Source organism: Polyodon spathula, chromosome 17 (genome assembly GCF_017654505.1).
Source record: "Polyodon spathula isolate WHYD16114869_AA chromosome 17, ASM1765450v1, whole genome shotgun sequence".
Taxonomy (NCBI): Eukaryota; Metazoa; Chordata; class Actinopteri; order Acipenseriformes; family Polyodontidae; genus Polyodon; species Polyodon spathula.
This window is the reverse complement of record NC_054550.1, coordinates 4,839,485-4,852,346: the sequence shown is the minus strand read 5'-3', so window position 1 is coordinate 4,852,346 and position 12,862 is coordinate 4,839,485. Positions and strand designations below refer to the sequence as shown.

General features: G+C 48.5%; 1 protein-coding gene across 4 annotated transcripts; it reads left to right on the top strand.

Annotated features, from left to right (window-relative positions):
* The first annotated feature begins 3,860 nt into the window (after positions 1-3,860).
* On the top strand, positions 3,861-9,922 carry LOC121329648 (PRKC apoptosis WT1 regulator protein-like). 4 transcript variants are annotated; one of them, XM_041275350.1, is made up of 7 exons: positions 3,861-3,936; positions 4,613-5,136; positions 5,647-5,721; positions 7,245-7,279; positions 7,504-7,630; positions 7,866-7,970; positions 9,114-9,922. In XM_041275350.1, exons 2-7 carry the CDS (start codon positions 4,651-4,653, stop codon positions 9,201-9,203), a joined length of 918 nt encoding a protein of 305 aa, XP_041131284.1. In that variant the 5' UTR covers positions 3,861-3,936; positions 4,613-4,650; the 3' UTR covers positions 9,204-9,922. The 4 variants fall into 4 exon arrangements, 3 of the variants coding, with proteins under 3 accessions (XP_041131284.1, XP_041131281.1, XP_041131283.1); XM_041275347.1 differs by having other exon boundaries at positions 3,862-3,936; positions 4,117-5,136; XR_005951799.1 differs by lacking the exon at positions 3,861-3,936 and having other exon boundaries at positions 3,954-5,136; positions 9,114-9,495; positions 9,528-9,922.
* Positions 9,923-12,862: the final 2,940 nt, after the last annotated feature.

Sequence of the window (12,862 nt, the reverse complement as noted above, 5' to 3'; positions counted from 1 at the left end):
TGCCCAGTGGTTCAGTGTCGGTGCGCGTCCGTCACAGGCAGCATTCCTCCTCCACGTTCCCTCCAGTTCTCATGGTGCTTCCACTGTGTTGCGTGAATTATGACTCCCTCACTGTGTTTATGCATTCCCTTTTAATGAATGAAAAAGGGTTTTTTTTTAAAACCATCACCAAATATAACATATACTGTGCTTCAGACCTATTTTTTTTCTTTTTCTTTGTTTTTCTGTAGCTGTTTGAATGCCCCTTGGCTTCAGTCTCCACCTTTCACAAGCTTTGAACTCGCCCCTGTGCAGACAGACAGACAGCCAGACAGGCAGTACAGTCAATTGGTATAGTCAATACAGACAGACGGGGGTTCGCTTTATCGATGAATCGTGACACCAAAGCACAGCAGCTTGGCTCGCCGTGCTTCAGCAGATGGTGCTGGAGGATCCTGGAGCTTATTAATGTCCTGCCCAGGCCTCCTTCACAGCCACTCAACTCACCCCTGTGCTTTGTGACAGACAGGCTCTGCTGCTCTCCCGTCACTCCTCCCCTGAGCTCACTCGCGGTTCAGGGCTTGGAGCACGCTGTGAAACTGTCCACACAGCCAGGCTGCGCCTCCAGCCTCTCCTCCGCAGTGGAGCTCAGTGGTGACCCTGTGCTTGTAACCCTGTGTTCTTCCGTACAGACCGGCTGCCCATGCCACTCACTGGGAGAAGCACACGCCACAGATCCTGAAGCCGGACCCGGCGTCGACCTTGTACAATCTCCACTAGACACCGTGACACTGCGATCAGAAATCAGTACAAGACCATCCTTACAATAAGATGCAGGTCGACCTTCTATTGAAGAGAGTTCTACTGATAGGATAAAACCTTTTCATTTGTTAGATTATTACATTCAGGCCAGTGCGATACTAGAATGATGGCACCTGGTGCTACAACAGGCCACATTGAGCCGGATGTTGGAAGCAGGTTGTTAGGTGGATGTGGTTGCCGTGGAGACTGAAGGACGCGTTTATTTATTTTTTTCTCTTAGGCAGTTCCAACTGTAGCGTGGCACCTGCACAGGGCACAGAGGTGAAAGGTCATTGCACGATATTGCACCGCATTTAATCGTTTTTGTAACGGTTTTGTTTGGCTAAAAGTGTTTTTGTTTCCTTGAACACAGGAGGGGATGCAGTGAATGAATATATAAGTATATATTGTAATATTAATAACCATATTAAAAAAAAAAAAAAAAAAAAAAGACAACGTTTCATGTTTCATAATATTTTTCACATTTTCTAATATATTAAAGTTGACGGCACCTGAACAGCACATGATCCCTAAATAAAATCTGCGTTTGTTTCATAATTCCTGTTTCTTTGTCGTTGTGTGTGAAATACAGCTCTGGACGAAAGTGTTGCATCACCCGGTAGAATGAACTCCTTTCCTTCGTAAACCTGCTGAATAATGTTACGCCAACATATTTTTTATTTATAAATAATGCCATAATCCTAAAATTCTAGGTTATACACCCTTTGGCTGGAGCTATATATTTAGAAGCATATTTACAAACATACATTAAAATATTCAAATGTCAAAACATTTTAAAAGGATGCTGAAAGTATGTGGGAGTTTTTAAGGGGATGCATTGCTCTCCGCACCCAGAGCCGTGTTACTTTCACTCGGGAGGATAAACGACCCTTCGGGGCTCGTCCGCGTTACTCAGCCTGGTCCTCCACTACATATATTTCAAATGGTAGATGTCAACACTGGACCTCACTAATCACTGTACCCGTGTATGTGAGTCCAATGTTCGCTGTCTCGCCGGTGGGTCTGTGAGAGAGTTACAGGGAGGAGAGGATGAACGTACGGACTCCTCGCTTCTGTCTCCAGCACTGTGTGAAATACACACACACACACACACCTCTGTGTGTAAGGGAAGACCTTGACTAATGGACATGGGTGTATGGAATTCCTTCCTCTCTTCCTTGACGTTTTTCCAGCAGCTCTGTCTGGCAGATGTGAAACTGTAAAAACAGTTGGGACACACACACACACACACACACACACACACACACACACACACACACACACACACACACACACACACACTGACACACACACGCTAGGACGATTTCGCTTCTAGCGTGCACGAAGACTTTGCATACACGTGTAACCCAAAATATACTGCAGTGGAATATAACTGTGATATGACTGTATGAGCGCCACAAAACAAACCAGTGGAACAGAACCGAAGAACTGAACAGACCCCTGAGACCAACATTTACAAGATTACAATTCTATTTAGCGTTTTATGAAGCTGTGCAGCGTCAGCATTTCATAACTACACACAGCCAGCACACCTATCGTTATTTGGTAAGCTCTTACACTCTCTGAACAGCCTCCCTCTGCTCTGTGCTGGTAATGGAGCAGAGAAAGAGAAGGGGAGGCTCTTAGACTCTCTGAACTGCCTCCCTCTGCTCTGTGCTGTTAATGGAGCAGGGAAAGAGAAGGGGAGGCTGTTATACTCGCTGAACAGCCTCCCTCTGCTCTAATCCACAAAAAAAATCTAGTGGGCTTAACTTGAAAATACCAATAAAAAGTTTTAGTTTGCCAGCAGTGCGCTAATAAAAACGGTTGAAATGAGAAGTGTTTAGAATGAAAGGACTGGGGGGGGGGGGGGGGGGGGGGTCTGTGTATATTTTAAGAAGGAGAGCATAGTTACAGTTAAGGTTCTCTCTGATTTGTGTTCACCTGGCTAGCTCACTGTGCCTTTATTGTAAATACTGTGTCTGAGCACCTAATAAGGCTGCTCAGTTTGCCTGAGCCGTAAATATCCTCAGACACACACTCCCAAACTCCCACACAAAGACAGAGCTGACCTTATAAGGGCAAACCCAGGAAGTGTGGAGAAGCTCTGATTTTTTTCCCAGGCCTCCAGCCATGGGAAACCAGGACTGCAGCCAGACGCAGCACTGAGCGGCCCGTGGCTGACACCTAGTGGGGACGAGCGGGTACTGCAGGCCTCTTTACAGTTCTTGTTTTCCGGACACAAGAAAAACTACGAATGAGAGACCGTTCGGCCAATCAGAGCTCGTCCTGAGAAGGCCATTCGGCCAATCAGAGCTCGTCCGGTTCCTAGCAGCTGAGTGATCTCAGAACTTTGTCAACGATCCCAGTGATTCTGCCTCAACAAGGTACCCATTCCGTCCCCTCGCTACTCTGTGTGTGAAGAAGTGTCTCCTTCCCTCTGTCCTAAGTCTGTCTCCGCTCCATTTCCACACCGTGAGTCCTCAGGCCCCAGTTTCTGTGCTGCGCTTGAAGTATTGGTTTGTATTGAACTATTTCAACTCCTCTTCAGATTTCAAAGACTTCATGAGTTCTTTCAGCCTGTCTCCTAGCTCGGCCCTTCCAGCCCTGCAGGGCTTTCTCTGGGGTCACAAGGTCCCTGAACCAATACTTCAAGTGCAGTGTGCTGTATTGTAAATGCCACTATAGCAAAGTGTAATCAAGCACAGTGAAGGCATGGGAAAGCATAAGCAAGCATTGTAAAACTCCCTCTCTCTCCCTCCCTCCCTCTGTAAGCCTCACTGTGTCTCAACCCTTATCTCCTCTGTTAAAGTTAATGATCAGGCAGCAGTATCTGACCAAACTGAGCTCACAGGAACCAGCCTGTCAGAACTCTCCCGCACCCCCTCCTCCTTGCAAACATTCCACCGATGAAAGCATTCCCAAAATGTTTGATTTGGTTTCATTTTACCTCTCCCCCTCCCCACTTTACCTTTCTTTATCCTCCCTCCTCCCCTCCATCAATCCTCCTCCCTCACTCCTCCTCCCACTCCCCTCCCCTCCTCTCCTACCTCTCTCGTTCTCTCTCTCCATCCAGCTGTTACAGACAGACAGACAGAGGAGACTGGAATCCAGGAGCTGGGAGACAGACAGACGGAGAGACAGACAGACAGACAGGTGAGCAGTACTCTTTACAGTCAGAGCCTCATTGTTTGCAATGGTGAAGATGTGGAGGGAGGAGGGGTAGGATGACCATAGAGCAGCAAAATGATTTGCCGGATTATTGCAAAGTGAGTTCCCTGCCTTTTTGGGAGAGTGTTGCTGCTTCAGTTTTCTTGCTGCGTTCTGTCCCTGCAGATGTGCTCCGGAACGTTCTAGACAGCACCTCTGGAATTCTGCTCCCAGATGTGGCGTGGCAGGGGACCACAGCGGGGTGCCTGTAGCTGTTAGGCACGGGTTCAAGCTTTGTTTTAAAGTGTGTTTTCAAGCACATTCTTGAAGCATGCGGCTAAGCGACCAACATCTTTTGCTGTTATAACTCTTACAGTAAATATCTCAGGAGGTCAGTAGTTGGTCCCCACAGTAAAACCACAGCACTGTGTAACACAGCACAGCGAAGCATAGCGAGAGGTATGGTAAAGATGCACTGTCTGTCTATATTTCTGTCTGTCTGCCTGCCAGTCTCTCTGTCTGTCTGTCTGTAATGCTTTGCTTCAATGTGCTTCCATGGTAAAGCACATTAAAAAAAATAAAATAAAATGCACAGCATAACCATCGGAAAAGGGATGGGAAACCTGCTAAATTACCGTGGAAATGTATTGTGGTAACCCCCCCCCCTCTCCCTGTCACACAGCCCCCTCCCCAGTATATCCTCCATAGTGTTTCTCCAGGATGTCGAGCGGAGGTTCTGGTTCTGTCCCTGGGCCTGGCTCGTCTCGCGCACCTCGTGGCCCGGTTCCCCCCGGCTCGGAGCAGGTGGCGTTCCTAGAGGAGTGGAAAGCGAAGCGGGAGCGCCTGAGACTGCGATCCAGCGGGAACGGAACAGGACTGCCATGCCCCAGCCAGCCTGCAGGGGGAGAAGGCGCCGGGGCAGCCCCCAGTAAGAACCCAGCAGCCAGGCCAGCGACGCAGACATGCCAGCCTCCCCCCAGCATCGCTCCCAGAGCAGGCATAGCCACGACCCCTGCAAGAGAGGAGTCGGCCAAGGAGGAGCGCATTCACAAAGAGGGGGCGGGGTTGGCTAGCCCCTCCCCTCGCGGAAAGGAACAGAAGGGCGGGGCCTCCGCCCATCGCAAGAATAAGACGCAGGTGGAGAAGAGGAAGCTGAGGGAGAAGAGAAGATCTACCGGGGTGGTGAACCTGCCCCTGGCCACTGAGGTAACACTGAGGAGAGGGGCCCAGGGGTAATACAGGGGGCCAGGTCGATGAACAGGGGGCCAGGGGTAATACGGAGGGCCAGGGGTAATACAGGGACCAGGGGGGTGAACAGGGGGCCAGGGGTAATACAGGGGGCCAGGGGTAATACAGGGGCCAGGGGGATGAACAGGGGGCTAGGGGTTTATAGTAGTACTGGATATGTTGTTATTGATTGTAAAGCGTTATGGGATTTTAAATGAATTGTGCTGTACAGGGCTGTCTCTTTTTCTGACATGAAAATATTCTGTGTCTCAGCGAAGCTGACCTTGTGCAGGGAGATACACTTCACTGCCAACGTGTCTGCCAGACAGCGAGGCAACCAAACCTTCAGGAGGAGTCTTTCACAGAGCACAATTCAGAATAACGGGCACAGCACGGCGGCACTGGGCTCCCGGCCTCTGCAGCTCTCCTTCGCTCTCCTCCTGTTCTCTTCCAGCTCACGGTCTCTTTCTGCTTTTCTCTCTTTCTCAGAGCCCTGATGAAGGAGAGGGGGGCGCTGCCAGCGAGAAGCAGGGACATCCAGACCTCCCGAAATCGAACCTTGCGGTGAGTGACTGTGGCCACTGCACTGCAGCTAGACTGCGCTGTAGTTAGGAATCTGATACTATAGACTATAGAACTGTTACGCACCCCAGTCTCTCTGCTCCTGCACGGTGTCTGATACTTAAGGGGTAATGGTATTGCTGGTGTGTTACAAGGTGCTAATGTTACTCTAGCGTCAATAACTGGTCAAGTTCCATTATGACTGAGAAACATGCCACGGCAGTGCCGTTATCGCAATTATACCTCAGCTTTATATAAATTGAATTACTTCTGTTTGTCTGAAATGATCGTTGTAGTCACTGAGAGAGGTAACTTTTTTTTTTAACACAAGACTTCTATCCAGTGTCTCTCTCTCTCTCTCTCTCTCTCTCTCTCTCTCTCTCTCTCTCTCTCTCTCTCTCTCTCACTCTCTCTCTCTCTCACTCACTCAATGGTGCCTCACTGAAGTGGCTGAAATGAAAATGATTGTTTTTTTTTTCTTACAAATGACCAGCAATGGGATTAGTGGTGTGTTTCTGTGCAGTTTAATAAGAGCCGTGGATGTATAGTTCATGTGTAGATGTATAGTTCATGTGTAGATGTGTAGTTCATGTGTAGATGTGTAGTTCATGTGTAGATGTGTAGTTCATGTGTAGATGTGTAGTTCATGTGTAGATGTGTAGTTCATGTGTAGATGTGTAGTTCATGTGTAGATGTGTAGTTCATGTGTAGATGTGTAGTTCATGTGTAGTTCATGTGTAGATGTGTAGTTCATGTGTAGATGTGTAGTTCATGTGTAGATGTGTAGTTCATGTGTAGATGTGTAGTTCATGTGTAGATCTGTAGTTCATGTGTAGATGTGTAGTTCATGTGTAGATGTGTAGTTCATGTGTAGATGTGTAGTTCATGTGTAGATGTGTAGTTCATGTGTAGATGTGTAGTTCATGTGTAGATGTGTAGTTCATGTGTAGATGTGTAGTTCATGTGTAGATGTGTAGTTCATGTGTAGATGTGTAGTTCATGTGTAGATGTGTAGTTCATGTGTAGATGTGTAGTTCATGTGTAGATGTGTAGTTCATGTGTAGATGTGTAGTTCATGTGTAGATGTGTAGTTCATGTGTAGATCTGTAGTTCATGTGTAGATGTGTAGTTCATGTGTAGATCTGTAGTTCATGTGTAGATGTGTAGTTCATGTGTAGATCTGTAGTTCATGTGTAGATGTGTTCATGTGTAGATGTAGTTCATGTGTAGATCTGTAGTTCATGTGTAGATGTGTAGTTCATGTGTAGATCTGTAGTTCATGTGAAGATGGATAGTTCATGTGTAGATGTATAGTTCATGTGTAGATGTATAGTTCATGTGTAGACCACTGGAACCAGCAGCTTGACCATTTCTCCCATTTTCAAAGGCGGGCTAAACAAGGCCTGTAAATACACCCCTGTACCTATTGTTTGCACTAGCAGCATTATCACTGGGCAGAGCAAGGCTGTCAAAAGCATCCTCTCACTGGACGGTTAGGGTAACACTGCTCTCCCCTCTCGTTGCAGGATGCTCCGAGAGTGGCACTCACACGGCAGAAGAGGTGAGTCTGGGCTGGTGTTGAACAAACTGACAGGGTCCAGTTTGAACAGTAACATTATAACCTGCTCTAAATGGAACTGTAATTGTAGCAAACAGACATCTGTCATTTGGCTCAGAGCATGTCAGCTGTCTGAAAGCATGCCAGTCAGTAGGGGAAAGCAGCGGATTAGTTCTCGGGATGTGTGTGTGGGGGCGTGTCCCTCAAGCTGTGTCTCATCTCCCCAGCTGGACAGGAGTCCAGGACCCCCAACCCCACCCCCCTCTGAGCCACAAGCAGAGCGGCGGACCGGGCAAGCCGGGCCCCGAGAGAGAGACCCCCCCGCTGGAGAGGAGGCTGCATGAGCTGGAGAAGGTAACGCAGGAACACTCCCTCTGCCAGCCCCTCCCTCACCATTCCCTCTGCCAGCCCCTCCCTCACTGTTCCCTCTGACAGCCCCTCCCTCTCCCTCACTGTTCCTTTCTGCCAGCCCCTCCCTCACTGTTCCCTCTGCCAGCCCCTCCCTCACTGTTCCCTCTGCCTGCCCCTCCCTCACCGTTCCCTCTGCCAGCCCCTCGGCTCTGTTGTAAAGCTCTGTGTTTGTGCTCAGGTGGTGAGTGGAGAGAAGCAAGTGAATCAGAGGCTGAGCCGACAACTGCAGGAGAAGGAGGGTCTGATCCTGAAACTGCAGGCTGAGATCGGACACATGAGCGAGGTAGAGACGGGAAGAGCAATCACACTGCTGCTGCTCAGAGCAATACTGCTGCGATTACTACTACAGTAATAATACTAACAATGCTACTGGCTTCTAACAGTGTTAATAGTAAATAGCAATACCACTAAGATTAGTACTACAGCTAATAATAATAATAATAATAATAATAATAATAATAATAATAATAACAGAGCTCAGTTCAGGTGGTTCTGGTTCAAGTGATTCTGGTTCTGCTGGTTTTGGTTCCAGCACTCAGTTCAGGTGGTTCTAGTTCAGGTGGTTCTGGTGTCAGTGCTCAGTTCAGGTGGTTCTGGTTCAGGTGGTTCTGGTGTCAGTGCTCAGTTCAGGTGGTTCTGGTTCAGGTGGTTCTGGTGTCAGTGCTCAGTTCAGGTGGTTCTGGTTCAGGTGGTTCTGGTGTCAGTGCTCAGTTCAGGTGGTTCTGGTTCAGGTGGTTCTGGTGTCAGTGCTCAGTTCAGTTGGTTCTGGTTCAGGTGGTTCTGGTGTCAGTGCTCAGTTCAGGTGGTTCTGGTTCAGGTGGTTCTGGTGTCAGTGCTCAGTTCAGGTGGTTCTGGTTCAGGTGGTTCTGGTGTCAGTGCTCAGTTCAGGTGGTTCTGGTTCAGGTGGTTCTGGTGTCAGTGCTCAGTTCAGGTGGTTCTGGTTCAGGTGGTTCTGGTGTCAGTGCTCAGTTCAGGTGGTTCTGGTTCAGGTGGTTCTGGTGTCAGTGCTCAGTTCAGGTGGTTCTGGTTCAAGTGGTTCTGGTGTCAGTGCTCAGTTCAGGTGGTTCTAGTTCAGGTGGTTCTGGTGTCAGTGCTCAGTTCAGTTGGTTCTAGTTCAGGTGGTTCTGGTGTCAGTGCTCAGTTCAGTTGGTTCTGGTTCAGGTGGTTCTGGTGTCAGTGCTCAGTTCAGGTGGTTCTGGTTCAGGTGGTTCTGGTGTCAGTGCTCAGTTCAGGTGGTTCTGGTGTCAGCCCTCAGTTCAGGTGGTTCTGGTGTCAGTGCTCAGTTCAGGTGGTTCTGGTTCAGGTGGTTCTGGTGTCAGTGCTCAGTTCAGGTGGTTCTGGTTCAGGTGGTTCTGGCTCCAGCGCTCAGTTCAGGTGGTTCTGGTTCCAGCACTCTGGTACCGAGCTTCTCTTTTAACCCCTTCAGGACCTTGACGGGCTTGAGCAGGAGAACCACACGCTGCGGGAGGAGAACCAGACGCTGCTCAGAGTGGTCGGTCAGCTGACCAGCAGTTAGCCCCGCCCCCTCCCGCAGGCCGGGGCTGTGCTGACCACTGCACTGACGCTCGCTGGACTGGACTGAGGGAGGGGCCCCTGGCAGCGATGACCCGAGGCAGTCATGTGACACGCTCACCACGGCGCACCTGCTCTGTGTACCCACAGCCACAGGAAGCAGCCCCTCGGAAAGCGCAGCGTGTTCCGGACCGGGCTGGACTGCGGGACTGGACCCAGGAGATCGAAGCAAGGCTTTCTAATCCAGTCTCTTAACTCTTATTGCTGCAGAGCACCCCTTTAAAGGAGTAATGCCCGTGTCTCGCCTGCAGTGTGTTTATTTGGGCAGTGCTGTGTCAGTGCTCCCCTGGGAGGTCCTGCTGTTGTTTCCATGATGGAGTCGATACTGAGACAGCTGGCTTTCATCACACGTGGCATGTATCCTGGGAGGGCTGAAGAACTTAAAATCCAAAAAAAACAAAGCACTGGAACAGCTACGTCATTGCCATTCCGCTAAGCAAGGCTGTCCACCCATGTGTGTGTCATTGAGGCCAGAGGCCTCCAGCCCCACTCCTGGAGGGCCTGCGTCCCTTCTGGTCTTTGTTCCAACTGGACCCTAAATTAAATAATTGGACCAATTAAGCTTCTAATAAGCACTTAATTGTTCCAATTAAGTAATTTAGGGTACAGTTGGAACAAAAACCAGGAGGGACACCGGCAGGATTGGAGACCCTTGTTCTAGATCAATGTAGATCAATGGGGTCCCTGGGCCTGGGCCCCCCCCCCCCCCCCCCCCCCCCCCTGTGTCTGCTGGTTTTCATCCCAACTGAGCTTAACGAGGCACTTAATTGAACTGCTTAATTAGACCTTTTCATATTTCAAGTTACCTACAGCATTTTATAAGTAACTTTTGCAACTGTTAAAAAGGTCTAATTAAGCAGATTATGAGTTCAGTGAAGGGTCTAGTTCAATAATTGAGAGCTCAGTTGGAATGAAAACCAGTTGTTTCCTCTCTCCAGTGATTAATTATGATTGGTATTATTATGATTATTTGGTATTATTATTATTGGTATTAATATTGTTAGTATTGGTATTATTGGTATTGTTGTTTCTTTGTAATTGTGTACTGCTTTGTTACTTCATTCTGTAAAGTGCTTTGAGATACTGTGGTATGAAAGGCGCTCGAGAAATCAAATACATTGAAATTGAATTGAAATTGAATTGATCAGCTCCTGTTATTTGAATTAGCTCGTGTAAATATTACAAAAGAACTTTGATGTCCAAAGGAGTTCCAAACTTTAAATAAAGATCTCAGTGATTTGTAGCAAAACAATGAAATAACGTGAGATAACCCTTCCTGCCGTCTGAAACGTGCTGGTGAAAGAAACCCGAGCTAGAGAGAGATCAAATTAAACACATGAAGAACGACTGGAATGGTTTGCCATGTTATAATATGCTTTACCAGACCTCTCTGTGTTTTACAATGCTTTCCTCTGCTTTACCAGACCTCTCTGTGCTTTATAATGCTTCCCTCTGCTTTACCAGACCTCTATGTGCTTTACAATGCTTTCCTCTGCTTTACCAGACCTCTCTGTGCTTTACAATGCTTCCCTATGCTTTACCACACCTCTCTGTGCTTTACAATGCTTCCCTCTGCTTTACCAGACCTCTCTGTGCTTTACAATGCTTCCTTCTGCTTTACCATACCTCTCTGTGTTTTACAATGCTTCCCTATGCTTTACAGACCCCTGTGTTTTACAATGCTTGCCTTTGCTTCAGCATGCCTCTCTGTGCTTTTTACCATGCTATGTTTTTACTATGGAGGAGTGTAATGCAGGCTGTGAAATGCACTGGAAAGGATTGCAGATTTAATCAGATATTCAGCTCTGCAGTGTTGAGAGGTGTTGCGCTCCCCTGACAGTTATATCCTTATTTGGGAATCACACCGCTCTCTGGCCCCACTTTGGCAATTCCTCTGCTTTTTCTTTGAAAATGGCACAAAAAAACAGAGAGGAAAACAGAGGCTCACTTGCAGGAGTGAACCCACATTGCTGAGATATATATATATATATATATATATATATATATATATATATATATATATATATATATATATATATATAAAGGGTACAAAAATAACCTTTCAACTAAACGTAAAAAAAGAAAAGAGAAATATCCCTAAACGGCCTCGAATTGCATTGCTGGCTGTGTGTTGGTTTCTAGCGCTGTAGCTCAGCTCGCTGTAGTATTTGTCACTCGCCCCACCGAACAGAGCTGCTCTAGCGCTCATGAACTCCATAGAACAGAGCTGCTCTAGCGCTCATGAACTCCACCGCAGAGCTGCTCTAGTGCTCATGAACTCCACAGAACAGAGCTGCTCTAGCACTCATGAACTCCACAGAACAGAGCTGCTCTAGCACTCATGAACTCCACAGAACAGAGCTGCTCTAGCGCTCATGAACTCCACCGAACAGAGCTGCTCTAGTGCTCATGAACTCCACAGAACAGAGCTGCTCTAGTGCTCATGAACTCCACCGCACAGAGCTGCTCTAGCGCTCATGAACTCCACCGAACAGAGCTGCTCTAGCGCTCATGAACTCCACCACACAGAGCTGCTCTAGCACTCATGAACTCCACCGAACAGAGCTGCTCTAGCGCTCATGAACTCCACCGAACAGAGCTGCTCTAGCGCTCATGAACTCCACCACACAGAGCTGCTCTAGCACTCATGAACTCCACCGAACAGAGCTGCTCTAGCGCTCATGAACTCCACCGAACAGAGCTGCTCTAGCGCTCATGAACTCCACCACACAGAGCTGCTCTAGCACTCATGAACTCCACAGAACAGAGCTGCTCTAGCGCTCATGAACTCCACCGAACAGAGCTGCTCTAGCGCTCATGAACTCCACAGAACAGAGCTGCTCTAGCGCTCATGAACTCCACAGAACAGAGCTGCTCTTGCGCTCATGAACTCCACCGAACAGAGCTGCTCTAGCGCTCATTAACTCCACCGAACAGAGCTGCTCTAGCGCTCATGAACTCCACCACACAAAGCTGCTCTAGCGCTCATGAACTCCACAAACAGAGCTGCTCTAGCGATCATGAACTCCACCGCAGAGCTGCTCTAGCACTCATGAACTCCACTGAACAGAGCTGCTCTAGCGCGCATGAACTCCACCGCAGAGATGCTCTAGAACTCATGAACTCCACCACACAGAGCTGCTCTAGCGCTCATGAACTCCACCGAACAGAGCTGCTCTAGCGCTCATGAACTCCACTGCACAGAGCTGCTCTAGCGCTCATGAACTCCACCGCACAGAGCTGCTCTACTGCTCATGAACTCCACCGAACAGAGCTGCTCTAGCGCTCATGAACTCCACCGAACAGAGCTGCTCTAGCGCTCATGAACTCCATAGAACAGAGCTGCTCTAGCGCTCATGAACTCCACCGCAGAGCTGCTCTAGCGCTCATGAACTCCACCGAACAGAGCTGCTCTAGCGCTCATGAACTCCATAGAACAGAGCTGCTCTAGCGCTCATGAACTCCACCACACAGAGCTGCTCTAGCGCTCATGAACTCCACCGAACAGAGCTGCTCTAGCGCTCATGCTTATGGAAGACACGTTCTGCTTTCAGAGTTGCAATGGTTTACCAGTGATGCGATTTCATTAGATTCAGTGCTGTC